The sequence below is a fragment of the Pelophylax lessonae genome (assembly GCF_965119305.1).
Source record: "Pelophylax lessonae genome assembly, chromosome: 1".
Classification (NCBI taxonomy): Eukaryota; Metazoa; Chordata; class Amphibia; order Anura; family Ranidae; genus Pelophylax; species Pelophylax lessonae.
In genome coordinates, this window is record NC_138768.1 from 390,713,985 (window position 1) to 390,730,611 (window position 16,627).

Below are 16,627 nucleotides of genomic sequence, written 5' to 3' on the forward strand. Positions count from 1 at the left end.
TATTAACTCCTGGGAGAGAAGGGTTTAACACCCTTATTATAGCTGTACGTAAGGCTTAGTGCGGAGATTGCGTCTCAGTTGCTGCTTAGTGACCTGACAGGAAGTGAGAGGAAATGTATCAAAAAGAGATACAATGACATTTGGCATTGTGAGAGAAAGTGAGGGGAAATTAAAATGTTATGCTATTCATCACAACAGGTGGCCCTATAGAAAGAAATTTCCCTTTATCTTCTGTTCTAGGGAAAATTGTAAAGTTTTAAATTCTCTTTCACTTTCTGTCAAGAAATCTTCTGCACTTGTATTAAAATATTAGCCCTCCATGCTTGGTGAGCCCATTGTCTATTGTGCATGGCCACAGAAGAACAGTATACTGTGACTTACCTTCACTTTTAATTACCTCCACATATCATATGCTATGAACAACATTAAGCAAATTTACATTTTCTTTTCTGACAAACTGGGTGAGATTTACTAAAAAGATTTTACTGTTACATTCGTGGTAAAGTGGACCTAGTATCAGATATATTTTTCATGTGCAGTACATGCAAGCTAAATAATACATAAGCATAACACGAGTATTTATTACCTCGTATATAGGCCATCTTAATCCCCCTAAAAATGCATTTATTTTGTCATTCACTCCTGAAGAAAAGAGTCATTTTGTTTAGCTATTATCCAGGGTTGACTTTAGTTATAAGCTTGGGTTCAGTCCAAACCCAGGTTTGTTCGAACCCAGAAGTTAGCTGTCATTGCTGGGCCAATAAGCTGCGAGCGAAGCTGCGAGCGGGAGATTCTCCGTTCCACAGCTAATGTATGTAAAGAGATATATAATAATATGGGCATATCAGGTCAATGTCACTGACAATGATGCTGCAAGCATCCCTGCCCCTTTGTATATGTGCAGGTGCAGTTTGCAGAATCTCCTGCCTACAGTTCAGTGACCTAGCAATTACAGCAAACATCCATGTTCAAATTGAACTCAAGCTCATCTCTAGTTTTTTTTTTCTCCAGGAGTAAGATGCTGACTCAGATATGACACAAATATGTAAACACCTGTGCTGCTCCAGGTTGTATTCACTAATGTCTGAAATAGATCACTTCCCTTTTGCAGTATTGTATTACAACTGATGGTTTATTCTCAGTCTACTCAAAATCACCTGATTGGAAAAGTACAGCTTTTTTGGAAAATTACACTGTTGTGTAATGTGGCATGTCAGCAATCTATGCATGCAGACTTGCAAAGTCACTGAAAGATCCACTTTAAAATTGCATCTAAACAAATAGAGGAAATATCTATCAGTTAATATTCAACGTAAGTATATAATGACATAATAACACATTTCCTTTTGTAATGCATTACACCCCCACACCTTTTGTTTAATACAAAGTTCTGTGATCTTTATAATATCATATGGCAACATCTGAGCAATGTCTGTTAATGGTAAGTCCGTGGCTCACTCTTTGTCTGTAGACAATACGACAAACGGCACATGCCAATTATTAAAAACCCTTAATGTATTTTCCAAAAGTTATTTGTGTAAAAATCTCTGTACTGGAACACTACTTGTACATCTGTTTTTATGCATTCATGGGAGTTGATATTTATAACTGTGGCATTTTCTTTACCTGGCTTGTTTGTGGACTGGACGGGTCATAAGAAGGAACATAGTTCTTCAGGGCATCCTGAGGATTCAGGTGTGGAGGATATCGGATTGTTGGATGAGAAAAGTAGGAACTTGGGGCCGGAGGAAGTATAGCTTGCGTTGCAAATGGCAGAGGGGAAGGTGAAGTCCTGGTTGAGATGACTGGTAAAAAAAAAAAAAAGAACATTACTGTTAAAATTTGTGTAAAATTTGTTTCATATTTTGTCAGGATTATGAAGTAAAGAAACACCTGAATTCAAGAAAACAATCTCTACAAATGCCGTTATAATGTACTTATATCTTCTGAAATATTTATTTGATTATTTTCCCTGCTGTACTAGAAACTTAGATGAAGCCTAAATACCAGACGTCCCTTGAGAACTAACAGTCCAACTTTCCCATATCAGGCTGCTCAAAGTCTTGTTTAGCTTTCAGGAATTACACCATTCTCTGATTTAGCACTGCTTGAAATAAAAGCATTATTCCCAGAAAGAAAACATATTTCACTGGTTAAGTATTTTCTCCAGAGTCTTGAAAGATAACAAAACCCACATATTTGTGATCCTTTGCATCACACTGGGAAATAAGTCATCGTTAACTCCTAATGAGTTTTGGCTGCAAAGGGACACTGCATACCTGCAAAGGCTATGGAAGGCTACTTGCAAACTTGTTTTAGGTCCATTAATCAGAAATATTTATACTAAATTAGCAACAACCAGGTAATCAGTATTCTAAGCCATAGAGTTTCCTTTAAGCAGGTGTGCTAATCAAGTGTCCTGATATACAGAAAATACAGAAGTAAATCTATAAAAAACTAAAATGTAAAAAAAATAAAATAATAAAAAAATAAATGTAATATCTATAATAGGTAAAATGTGACTGTTGCATCATAAATAGCATACCATTAACATAATAAAGAAATTGTAACTAAAGCCAAATTGTTTTTTTTTTTTTTTTTTTATTGGGAGATTTCCCGTTACGTCTTTCCCTTGTAGACACAACAGGAAGTGAAAGGAAATACCTTCAAAGTGAAGAAACCCTCTTGTATACAGTAATCAAGGGGGTCCCCCCATTTGTGTTTTTCTGACAACAAAATATTTTGCATTTCCCCTAATTTTCACCACAGGGACAATGGTTACCAGGAAAAATAAAGGGAATAAAAACACCCCCCTGCTGGGGGTTAGAATTCTTCTTCATTCTATCCAAAATGAAAAACTAAAATATTTTAAACCATTTTTAATTACGAACTCTCTAAATACATACAAAAGTTTTCCTTTAAATACTGCTAATTTTCAGTGGACATTCTAACCTATCCACCTAACAACTACTCATCCAGAGGTATTTAATTACCAGAGGAACAACACAAGTTTTTCTCAGAGAAAAAGAAAACAGACAGAATATTAACCAAGAAAAAAACAGTCTGTCTATTTTCATTGTACAGAGATGGCAAAGGGTTTGTGCGATATCAATATTTATTTAATTAATTTGGTCGGAGAATACATTTATAAGAAAAGAACAGGACTCCTTGCCAGATTGTGTTTTATGATAAAGGGGAATCAATATAAGGCAAGTAAAACAAATCACATTCTAACCAAACGAAACATTTGGCCCTGCTCCTTTTTTAAGCATATAAGCTGATTTGATTTGCCTGGTAACGATCATTTCCATAATTTGAGCTTCGTTACAGTCTTTGATATAGTGTTATGGTAATGACTTGATCTAAAAGAGTTGATGGCTGTGTCAGTTTGTCAGTCAGCAGCAGGCACAGCATCTGTGATACTCAGATGATAAAAAAGTCAGGAAAGATAAACTGTCTGTGCATCTTCATCCTTGCCCTTGACATAAAGAACTGTTCAGGTAGCTCTAATACGTTTTTTATGGTTAGTACACCAGTTTTCAATAAATGGTTGGTACTGGCAACAAGAACACATTTCCACACAAATCTGAAGGTTGTTACCAAACAGCACATTTTTCTAAATAGTGAACTGCAGCAAAGAATTGCAAAGTTTTTTTCCCTTGGCTCCTCCTAGACTCCTTGCACTATTGTATTACACATTCACAGCCAGTCTAAAGGAGAACTGTGCAAAGAAAAATAGAATGGTCACAATTTCTGACCTCCTCAAGAAAACATTAGTTACCTGTCTGTTTTGCTAATTTGATGGCTTTAACAGTTATTGATTATTATTATTATTTTTTTTTTTTTCTAATACTAGAATACATACATGTCCTCAGATGCAGATTTTTTGATTTTATGTTACGGATCTGAACGAAGTACATGTTTATGCACCTGTTCAAATGTGTTGAAAAAAAAAAGCACATGAAAATGCAATTTTTACAGCTGTGTGAATAAGACCTAAAGATCAGCAGCTTTGTCTTCAGACGAAAGCAATGGCAGCCTCCATAATTTTCTCAACACTGGTTTCCTTAAGGGCACATGAAAATGTTATTGCTGGGGATTGTGCTGCAGCGATCCAGGCATAATTTCACCTCCCCCTTTCCCTCGCTGCCTTCAGGGACAAGTCCCAGGTCCCAGAAGGCTGCAGGACAGCTCACAAAGCACAGCGCTACTGGTACATTTGAAGTTGGACACCTGGCTGTGCAACTGCAAGTAGTCACAGCCGGCCTCTCAAACTAAACTTGCCAGAGCTGGGTGGTCAGGTGAGCACTGCGTTGGATCCCTTTACAGGTATGTATTCTATTATTAAAAGTCAGCAGCTACAGTATTTGTAGCTGCTGACCTTTAACGATTGCGATATACACAATATTACCAAAAGTATTGTGACTCCTGCCTTTACACACACATTAACTTTTTTTGGCATTCCAGTCCTAGTCCGTAGGGTTCAATATTGAGTTGGCCCACCATTTGCAGCTATAACAGCTTCAACTCTTCTGGGAAGACTGTCCACAAGGTTTAGGAGTATGTCAATGAGAAAGTTAGATCATTCTTCCAGATGCGCATTCATGAGGTCAGGTACTGATGGACGAGAAGGCCTAGCTCACAGTCTGTGCTCTAAATCATCCAAAAGGTGTTGTTTTGGGTTGAGGTCAGGACTCTGTGCAGGCCGGTCAAGTCATGTTGGAACAGGATTGTCCCCACAAAGTTAGAAGCATGAAATTGTCCAACATGTCTTGGTATGCTGACACTTTAAGAGTTCCCTTCACTGGAACTAAGGGGCCAAGCCCAACCCCTGAAAAACAAGCCCACACCATATTCCTCCCTCCACCAAATGACTGTGCACCAGTGCACAAAGCAAGGTCCATAAAGATATAGATGAGCGAGTTTGAGGTGGAAAAACTTGACTTGCCTGCACAGAGTCCTGACCTCAACCCGATAGAACTTCTTTGGGATGAATTAGAATGGAGACCACAAGCCAGGCCCTCTCTCCATCATGTGCTTCTGTAAGAATTGTCAAACATTCCCATAGACACACTCCTAAACCTTGTGGACAGCCTTCCCAGAAGAGATGAAGCTGTTATAGCTGCAAAGGGTGGGCAAACTCAATATATAACTTTACAGACAAAGACTTTTATGCCATTAAAATTCATGCGTGCGGAAAGGCAGGCATCCCAATACTTTTGGTAATATAGTGTATGTACATCTGTAGACATTGGTGTCTGCAAAATTTAGATTCATAAATACTGTTTTTTAGTTGAGTATGCTGTATTTTTTTAGATACTGTAAAGCTGCAACTTAATTCTTATTTACCACAAAGGTAAATATGTTATGTTTTTATTAAATGTTTCTTATAGATGATAAGGAGAATTCCATGTGAAAACCCCAGTTTTATGCTCAAAGATGACCTGCAAGTTTTCTCCACCTTTACAGTTTAAAGTATTAATCTCTCTGCTTTTTAATGTACTGGGTAATGTCAAGCAATGCAACATTACCCAGCACATTTTTTCATATCTTTACCTAAAAGTTTTCTTACGCTCCCTGCTCACTGGCACTGGCCCCATGTCCTCACCACTGCTCCTCTGAAATTTCTGGGTAGTAGAGCAGCAAGGACAGTGCAGGCTCCAGCTGAGCAGGGTTAAGGTTTGCCGCTGGGGCATGTATGTGGATGTATTCTGTGGATGTATGGAAACTTGTCCACATAGCCAGCTGGGAGTATACATGCAGAGATGGCTCAATGGGTTTCTGTTTCTGCAAGGGGACGGTGGCATCTAAAATGTGAGCCGCAGAGGGAAAAATTATCTACAGAGAATATACAAGGCAAGTGCTGATCCTTATAGCCCTCTGTGTTTTTTTAAGGTTTAGTATCACTTTAACCCCATTTAATGGCAAATAGTACTCACCTATCTGACAAGTGACTATAGGAAAAAAATGTTTTTAAAACTTCTGCTACCTTAGTCACTCTTTCTACCCCTGCTTGTAGTTGTGCAAGGAGCTCTGCTCCTGCAAGTATGTTTACAGTATTAAACTAACAGCACTGATTAAGGCAATAAAGCCCTTACTGATTGCAACTGATCATATATATTATAATCTGAATGTGTTAGAAAAATCTACCATGTTCCTGTTGGTGCTTATGTTGTAGAGATGACTGTATAAAGGGATTACAGTAATCTAGAATAAAGACAGATTTTAGTATTTATACTAGTTACTTTTAAAAATTGTGTTCCTGGAATTCTCTATTGAATTCTTACTAAATGTTTATAATAAATTCACAATGTTCCAAACCTATCATTAAGAGAAAATGTAAACTTACAATATCTGTGGATGACTATTCCCAATTTAGAAGTGGTACATTTTTGTGTGAAATAGAGTAAACGCTTATACAGTATATTTTACAGCATTAAAAGCCTAATCAGAACCTAATGTGCTTGTCCACTGCTCTTCTTGCCTGTGTTAAGTGAGCAATGCCCATGGCAGCGTCTAAGGATAACTGCTGCACATAGGTGAACAGCCTAAGTTACACAAGAAGGCGATATTCGGTGCTTTGCCAAAAATCAATCTTGGCTCAGAGCCCTGGGGGAAAAATGAAGTTAACCTAATGAAGCAAACTGAGCATGGATATTCCCATACTCATTAAATAGAAACATGTGTTTAATATAATTTGACCTATTCTACCTGAACTGGGTTGGCTGAAGTAAGTCATGCTGTCATGACCTTAAAAAAGGACAGGCACAAATTTACACAATAACACTGTGTGACTTTACAACTGTACCACAAAAGAGAGCATCCGCAGAAAACGTATTAATGTACAAACCACTAGGAAAATGTGACCTTTGGCTCTTTTAAAATTACTAAAAATGGGTCATACCCCAGTTATCTTCTTTCGCCTTGTCAGAGGCTTTAATGTATAATCTGCAGAATATAATATATACTCCAGTAACCTTTTTCCTACTGAGTAGCAAAATCAAGACAGGCATACTGTAGTTACTCTAAGCTGCACTCTCCCTGGAAGCTGCCATTACCAATGCCAATACAATCTCTAGAGCTATCGTCTTGATCTCATTTTCATTAGCTTTGTTAGGCCAGGTTTACATACATCCCATTCTAATAACATGTAAATGTGACCAGCTCACAATGGAGCTGGTTCATACAGGCCTGGGGCAGCCACTGTCCACCTTCCAAAAGGGTCCTGAGCCTGTTTGGGTCCGGTTCAGATGCCAATTCAGGCAAAAACACAGACCTGATTTGCACCTGAACCAGTGAACAGGAATGCACCAGACCCCATGCTGGGAACCGCGGCCGCACATATGTAAACCCGGCCTAAGTTACTTATCTGGAACTAGCATACAGGACAGGAAGTCTAGTCAGCAATGACAGCTCCCATATTTCTATCCTTGCACATTTACTTCTTCTGCTTCAGCCAGTTGATATTGCCTGAAAATGTAACACACATTACAAAGGCAAACATAGGCTGATTTGGACTATTGAATACCTAAAGTGAGTATTCACATTATTTCTGGGTGAGGATTCTCAACTCTTAGTAAATTAACCTCCATATCTGTACCAGGTGATGAAACCAAGCACTTATCAAGGCAGCTGGCACTGCTATCTGGCAGCGCAGGAGTCTTGGACCACATATCCATCAACAAATGTGTGTGGAGTTTGTGGGATTTCATTATGTAAGCACCTCATTTCTTTCAATGCTGCTTTTCTTCCACACCACAATGACAATTAGGAGACTAATTAATTTCTAGCTAAATCACTGACAGTGAAGTTTGTAGTAGCTGGCTTTATGATCAGTACTATCATTGAACCGGGTCAACCTGTGTACAAATTAGTATGAAGTGTTGTTTAACACTCAATCAAATTCGTTTCCCTGAATTGCTTCAAGTCAACAGCCAAGCTTTGTCGCAGTGGAGCTAACTTCTACACCATATCTAACACTTTTTTATGTGCAAAGTTAGTGGCCTATGAAACTTTTCCTCTTTTTCTTATGCTCCATCTCTTTTACATTATTTTGCAGCAAAAAATAAATAAATAAATCTAGTCATATACCCAGTGCAGATTATATCACCCACATTTTCCAAGGTCTGCAGTTAGCTCCCTAAAACTTATTTCATCATAGTCACAGGCCTGTTTCAAATTGGCACAATACTACTACTAATATCCAGCACAACTAATCTGTTGTTCACAACTACATGGTTATTTTTTTTGCATAAAAACGTACAGCTTATAACAATATCAACAACTCATGCTTCAGAACTGTTCTAAGTGCCTTGTGTTTACATACAGCAGAATGTGGGAAGACTAGACTAGATTATAGCATTTCTTGCCCTTACCACTATGTCCTACTCCTGGAATCCCCGGATGATGATGCTGGGGAAAAGAGCTCAGTCTTGATGAAGAATCCTGTGGTGATGTTGGGCTAAACAATGGCTTTTCAGGCTTCTTCATAGTTGGGGAGGACATATCTGTTTAAAGTAATACAACAAGGTGTCAAGATGCAAACAGCTGAGGGGAGTGTATTCAACATGATAACATTTGCTTGCTTGTGTTACTAAAATATTGCCTGTTGTAAAATGATAACAGCTTACTATTAATATAGATTGACGCTACAACCAACACACATTTCTGATCCCTGCTAGGCACAGATTCTGCTAGTCACTGCTACGTGCCCCACTTAGTTCAGTTATTAGACCTCATTGTGACAAGCAGACGAACAAGCACAAATGACCAGCCTCTAGATGAAGACTTCAATAATAGTTTGCTTGTCTTCAGCCTATTAAACCAAAATCACATTCCTTTCATACCAGACAGGCGTATCGTTGGAGTAATTCATTTATTCATTATTTCTCAGATACTTAGGGCAGCACTAAATCAGATACTTGACTGCTTTTTTCAGCTAGACGTACTAATCCTTAGAGAAAACAAACACACAACAGTTATACCTGCCATCCTTAAAATAAAAGAAAATGCTTTTAAAACACAAATTTCACCTATTTTCATTAAAAAAAAAAAAAAAAAAAACATTTAACAAATTGTTGCTTTGACCATTACCCAAACTCTCTATAACTGCAAAAAAAGCAACATAAGTTTTAATCTTAAGAACACATATTGGTATTATACACAAAGGCAGAATACTGAAAGTGAAGGCAATTCAGATAATGTTTATGATATGTCAGAACCAAAGTCTATGAGAGTGATAAAAGAGATCAACTAACACTACATCTCATGAAAAAGGTAAATAGTCACTGAAAGTAATGGAGACCCACAATGTATTCCAGGTAATGAAATTACATTCTTTTAGACAAAGTGTGAAGCTGATGAGACTCCACACATACACACATCTTTGTACCAGGCAATGCCTGAGTTCTTAGTAGGTCCTACATCTATTCTGTTGTAGAAAATGCACTATTAAGGTACTGTTCTATTTTCTATGGAGAAGGAGACTGAGTACAGAGAGTTTGCAGCATGTTGGCAGGAGTTATTTTAAAATTCAACCCTATATGGCCAGGGTGTTTCTAATGTTCACACTGGACTTATCATTTGCAATTATCAAACTTTCCAGAGACTTCTTAAATTATAACTAAAGGTAAAACTTTTTTTTTCGCTTTGAAAAGAGGGGAGAGGGATTAGAAGATTTGTCAGTTTTTATTACTGTCTGTGTCCCCGTTAGGGAGATTCACATATTTGTCCTGTTTACCATTATCACTGTAAGTGAAAGTAAAGAATCTCAAATTTTGGGTTGTTCCCAAAAAAGTAAAAGAGAGTAAATCTTTCAGTTGTGACACTAGTTCTGATGACTTGGGGTTGTTCCCAAAAAAATAAAAGAGAGCAAATCTTCCAGTTGTGACACTAGTTCTGATGACTTGGGGCTGTTCCCAAAAAGTAAAAGAGAGAGGAAATCTTCCAGTTGAGACACTAGTTCTGATGACTTGGGGTTGTTCCCAAAAAAGTAAAAGAGAGAGGAATTCTTCCAGTTGTGACACTAGTTCTGATGACTTGGGGTTGTTCCCAAAAAAGTAAATGAGAGTGGAAATCTTCCAGTTGTGACACTAGTTCTGATGACTTGGGGTTGTTCCCAAAAAAGTAAATGAGAGTGGAAATCTTCCAGTTGTGACACTAGTTCTGATGACTTGGGGTTGTTCCCAAAAAATGGAACACAGATGGTGAAAAAAACTGACAGGGGTTATAACCCTCCTTGCTCTATCCAAAATGAAACGGTTTTGCCCATAGTTCTACTTTAAAGAAGCATCTTGTTTTTAATACATCATCCCCAAATCACTCAGTAAAAGAGATTTTAATATTTAAAACCTATACCTTGCTATACATTTTACAGTCTGATTATATAATTTAATAAGCTTAGACTGAAAAAAGGTACAACATAAAAATAATTTAAAATCAAACTGTATGAAAACTGATTTTAGGAAGAGACTGTAACATTTGTAATTAATTTTACAATTATTTTACACTCATTTTTTTTTAAATCCAACTAACACAACTATCACATACTCACATGTTTTCCTATGTTAGCCCACTTATGTTTTTTAAATTGATTTTAAAATCTGGTCATCTTATCAGTCTTTTTCTCTGATGGTAAACTGCTTGCTAACAGAGATTTTCAATCAAGATTTAGTAAATGAATAAAGTTAAAGAAATGGCTTGTAAATTAAAATGCTGTCTAACGGAAAACTGAGGTATTACTATAACTAATATTACCGATCAATGCATTTACCTACTTTCCTTACAGTGCGAGAGAATCTCATTTATGGCCAAGAACTTGCCAGCCTTAAAATGTATAGAAGAAATTCACTAGAGGATAAAATATCAATGCAAGCCAAAAACATATTTTTAGCATATGAAAGGGCTGGAATATGCAACAAATTTCTATTAGTGTCTCTGGGAGATTTCTCTGTACTCACAAAAAAGATCTTTCCATGTTTTGGGTATTTTGACAGGTATCAGAAAGAAGTGGAAGTGATGGGAAACTCCCACAATGGTGGCAAATGACACCATTAAACATTTTGTTAAATAGAGGGAGACATTTTATTGCTGTTTTTTTTTTTTTTTAAATGGATCCTGTTCCTTTAAAGCATGAATAACAGCACAGTGCTTGTGCTGTGTCATTTAGCCCCTTGTTTCATCTAAAATACCTGGCTGATCCTGCCTGGTTCTGTCTTCCCCCCTGGTTTAACATGGCTGCAGAGCCCTGAAAATGTGGTCAGTCTACGTGCCTCCGTCATCCGCTGTCTCTCCTCTGTCCTCTCCCCCCCCCCGACAGCTCTGACCTTCTCCCCGGCCCTCCCCTCCTGCTGCTGTCTCCTCTGTTATATTAAATGATGTGCCCCAGTGTTTTTTTTTTTTTTAACTGCTGTTTCCCTCATTTTATAGTGCCGCTCGGCGCTCACATGACCACCGGCCTCTCTCCTCCAATTGGCTGACGTCAGCGGGGGGATTCTCAGCCCCCTCCCACTGTAGCTATCAGATCGAGAGATGCGGGAGGTTGTGTGAGCGCCGAGCGGTGCTATACAATATGGTGTACAGCTGCTTATTTTTTAAAAAACACATACACAGGGGCACATCATTTAACATAACAGAGGACGTAGTAGCAAGAAGACTCAGTGGCTTAACAACCACTTTAAATACAAAAAAAAAAAATATTAGGGCTGCAACAGAAACTGTAATTTTTGCTTTAATTATCTATTCACACTGCAAAAATGAAACATTTCAGTTGACGATTTACTAAACTAATAGGACTAGAGAATGGCAGTTGGAAAACTGTATATATACGGTAAATGTTAGACTTAAGTGAACATAGCTAAGTTAAAGCATTCATCTGCAATGTGATTACACACTGTTGCTCTAGTACACGGATATTCTAACTATGGCCCTCCAGCTGTTGCGGAAATACATGTCCCCTGAGGCATTGTAAAACTCTGACATTCACAGACATAACTAGGCATGATGGGAATTGTAGTTCCTGAACAACTGGAGGGCCATAGTTTGAAGACCCCTGCTCTAGTATATCACCCCTTATGATGTTGGTTAGCCATTACGGGACCAGCCTTGGCTTTCTCCAGTTCTCATAAATCAGCTCTTTTGTCTGCTAAAAGTACAGGTGTCAATGTTTTTATTACGAGAGTGCGAACAAAACATGTTCTTTAGCCATTAGTGAAAAGTGAAAAAAGCCTATGGGGTGAACAGTGAAAGTTTAACCAAATATTTGCATTAAGTGCTGTCAAACTTCCCTTGGTATGTGGTCTGCTGTTGGTAAAACATCCAGCCATTATTGTCTGTTGGAATGGACAAGTGTACTAATGGCCTATAAACATCTCTACTGAATGCCATATTGTGCCTGTCCTGGCTGTCACAAGACTGTCAGTAACAGAATACGTTCACAAGACACAATCGTTCCTTTTTGCTGTTCACAGAAGTTCACAAAAGGAAGAATATATAAAAGACTCAATTTCACTCAAGGGAAAGATGTAGCAATTAACTGTTACAGAATAACAAGTATTGATGTACTTCATACTCATTCAAAGCACTATACATTAAAGTGCACCATTTATGTACTAGGCTTTGTTCTATTACATGTTTGGATAAAAAAAAAATATATATATAAAAATATTTTAAAAAGTATGAGCTAATTTTATTTTTTACGTGAATACAGAATTATATGCAAGGCAAATACAGTTATATAAATCAGCATGAAAGCAGAAGAGTTTTCTTTTGGCCCTGTTCACATCTGTTCGGTGCATGTGGTGCATCACAGTGTGCACGCCAATGTGTGGAACTACACATTAATGTGCAATGCATTAAGGTGGCCTGTTCATTTTCAGTACTGCCGACGCACCACAATGCACATCAAACTAGACATGATCCATTTTCTTTTTTTTTTAAACACAATGCACAGATGGCTCAGATCCTTTCATTGCGGTGTACTGAAACACACAAGCATTAAAGTTTTTCTAGCATAGTGTGTTGAGCTGCCAATCAAAATTCAGCCTGAATGGCACAGGTACACAGCAAAGTTTCTGCAACAAATAGGTGTGAAACCAGCTTCAGTTTGGTTTTATTTTTTGGATTCAGCTTTTGTGTTACATTTCATACATTAAGGCTGGGTTCACACTGCCGCACGGAGCGGCTCACAGTAAGCGTCCGGTGCATCCTTTTTCACCGTTTTAGGTCTGATTTCAGTTCAGATTTTTGGCTGAATTTGGAACTGAAACGGACCAGAAGACGCACAGAACTACTGTGCAATTCGCACCGGAGCCACTCGGGAGATATGTGAACCGGCTCTATAGAGACAATCTCCTGACATGCAAATTGAATGCAGGAAAACCATTCAATTCGCAATAGTGTGAACCCAGCCTAAAAAAATGACATTCAGTCAAACCCACAGTTAAAATACTTATATGTGTAACGTATATGTGAACAATTCTACCTACCAAATGGTTTGTAACTGGACATGTTTTGTAATCCAATAGTTTCTGACTTATTAGTCAGTTCCTAGAATACTCTGAAGACTACGATGTCGTTTAGCAATGCAGGACCCACTTGAGCCTGATAATGAAATTAAGGGGTGGCAGAAAAGTAATAGGATAACTCCTGGGCTCTCCCCTCCTGTAAGTATGTTTATAGAATATGTTTAGGAGTATGTTTATTCATAAGAGCCTTGACCGGCCCAGAATGCTGACATTCAATCTCCCAGTGTGAGTGCCGCTGGGCAGCAAGTTACAGGAGGGTGATACTGAGATTTGGTTGCTTATACTACCTAACCCATACATAGCTAAAGCACATTATTTTCTGCTTGTAGTTTTGCTTTAAAGTTTAACTAAAGGCCAAACTTTTTTTTTCAATTTTGGATGGAGTGGTGAAGGATTAGAACACCTGACAGTTTTTATTGCTATCTGTGCCCCTGTTAGCGAGATTCACTCTCTCTCTATCAGTTTTATTTACCACTATCATTAAAAGTGAAAATAGAAAGGAAATCCCACATTTTGGGTGGTCCCCAGAAAAGTATTAGATGGAAAATCTTCCAATGGGGACACTAGTTCTAGTGATATGGGGGTCCCCAAGGAATTCCCTAATTTGCAGGGATTTCTGCTCACTTCCTGTTTGGCTATGAGACAGGGAGTGAAGGGAAATCTCGCCAATCGGATACAGGTGGCGACAAAAAAATCTGACAGGGGTTATATCCCTCCCTTGCTCCATCCAAAATGAAAAAAAAAAAGGTTTTCTTATTGTTCTGCTTTAAGTTAATGCAAGTGCTGTGATTATGTGATCATTTTAAATTATTTTAAATAACCTACAGCAGCCAATCAAGAAATTATTCCTCAACTGATCTGACTGTGGCTAACAAGATTGGTTGCTGTGGATTATTTCACCTTGCCTTTTGTTGCTATACTTTGCTCTGCTTTATCTAGTCTATTAATTCATATTTTTCATTCAATTGTATGTTTTCACATGCAGTTGACATTTTTATTGCACTTTGTAACAAACCCTTAATATACATTTTAGTAAATGTAATCTTCTCGGCTCTCACCTTCCATTTTGATCTTCAGCCAGTCACAGTCAGAAGCCCCAGGATCCTCCATTTTCCACTGCTTGCTTCTGGTTGACTGGCCTGTGAACTCTGTATGTGATGTCAAAAAAAATGAGGAGGGCTTGATTACTCAGGTTGAGCTCTGCTGCAAGAAATGTTCAGCAGCGGCAGAAGCTTGCAAAAATCTTCATGTCTGGTATTCTATAATCACTGAACTTTACATAACTCATCAGCTATTAGTATAGTGAATAGAATTAACCAAGACACCATTGGTGCAAAAGCCTACTAGTCCAGCAGAGAGAATGTTCTATCCATACTGGCACTCACTATACTAAACCAGTCATTTATTAATATATATATTTTTTTTCATTTAACTCCACTCATATATTCTTTTATTGTAGTTTTCATTCTTAAAAGTATTTTTAGCAACACAGTGCAAAGTACAACACTGTGGCATAACCTACAGAAGCAAATCTTAAAATTGTATATTCAATATAATTACTATGTGGGCTATGTTATCAAAAAAGTCTAACAGAATTAAAGGTATTTATCATTAACATTTTCAACATTATGGTTGCAACTTTTAGGCTTTTTTTTGATCCTATGGTGAACATCTCTGCAATAGGGTATACTTACCTAAACAGTGGGGTTCCAGTGATCTTTACTGTGTTGCCTCATTATACCAAATATTTTTAGACTGTATCAGTTCCTACACCATATTGGTAACTATTGTTTAGAGGTCATGCCATGTGAGTAACCAGAGATAAAAAGTGAAAAGCAAAGACAAAATATATTGTATTATAGAACTTAAGTAGACTCTGCTTCCACATCATTCATTTTTACAACAATCTTCTCATTAGACTATCTGGGAAATCTGTGCTTAATGGCATTGTTCAGCAATAGTTCCCTTGAAACTACCTGTGCCTACGTGAGGCAAATATCTGCTCCAGCCTCTCTAACACTGTCAACAGGTGCAGCAAATTCAGGTAACCACCTCTGATTTAGGAACCTGTAGCTGTGGTAATGACAGATGCTTAAATAATTACTACCATTTCTCAGATTAGGAAACTGGTGGTAATTAAGACTAGCTCTGAGCTGTCATGCAGAATTATGCTAGTTGTCAGAGTGGGGCATGTCTGGGCTGGGAAGCTGTCACAAATGTAACAGCTTCCCGCACAGGGCTCTATTCCCCAGCTGAAAGCGAAATGCAAACAAAGGAGCCAGGGATACCTAAATACAGAAATGGCCATATTTGGGTAATGACTCTAGTAACTGGGCGGGTGGAGCCCCTCAGGTCCACCTTACTACTGTTTGACAGCAAATGGCAGCGAGCAAATTTAAAAAGCCACTACTGGACTGAAAATTGGTTATGGATTCGCCCACTGCCCTGCATTGTCAATCAACAGCAAGGTAGACAAAACGCCTCAGCTATGCGCCTAATAGTGTGATGGGCACAGTAGCCAGGGAGGAAGCGAACTGATGAAGGAGTGTCCAGCATGGGCATTCTGACTGCAGTGTTAGGTTCTGACAGATTCATGTACCTTTCTTGAACAGGAGCATGAATCGGGTGAAAGCACCTATAATTTCAGTATGGCAGCCTGACAGAATTGTATAGGGTCTCTTAATGAATTCCCCCCTACATTTGCATTTAACATATTTAAGGCATTTTATTTACTGGTTATTTCCCTTGAGCAGACATCTAATATCCCTGCTGTCAGTGTACTGCCATGTTATATGTGATGCCAGCAGCCCTAGCTAACTCAAATCTTTCACTCAAGTGACACTCTGTTAGTATTCCCCTTTGCTTATCCCTAGGTTGAGTGAGAAGGTTTGAGGTGGAGGAGCTTGTCCAGCACAGATGGTAGTTTGACACTCCCAGAAGATATAGAATATATGACATTCAAGGAGAGGAGGGAGGCTGTGCTAGAGAATTACTTTTTCTGAAGAAGCTAGATTTGTGAGGAATCTCAGAGGCACACTGAAAGTCAATAAAAATACTTTTATGGAAATGAAAAATGCTGCAAGTAAGCATTTACAATACTAGGT

At 38.2% G+C, this 16,627-nt stretch overlaps 1 protein-coding gene across 6 annotated transcripts in view; it reads right to left on the reverse strand.

Moving 5' to 3' along the window:
* The window catches only part of NFIB (nuclear factor I B), a 402,638-nt gene that overhangs the window by 73,216 nt on the left and 312,795 nt on the right, over positions 1–16,627 (reverse strand). For 5 of the 6 annotated variants that reach the window (XM_082244100.1, XM_082244099.1, XM_082244097.1 and 2 more), the window contains exons 7-9: positions 14,582–14,671; positions 8,376–8,507; positions 1,627–1,805 (exon numbers count right to left, since the gene is read on the reverse strand). In XM_082244100.1, coding sequence (XP_082100226.1) covers positions 1,627–1,805; positions 8,376–8,507; positions 14,582–14,671 — 401 coding nt within the window. The remainder of the gene's footprint in view (positions 1–1,626; positions 1,806–8,375; positions 8,508–14,581; positions 14,672–16,627) is intronic. The other variant, XM_082244101.1, reaches the window with a different exon arrangement.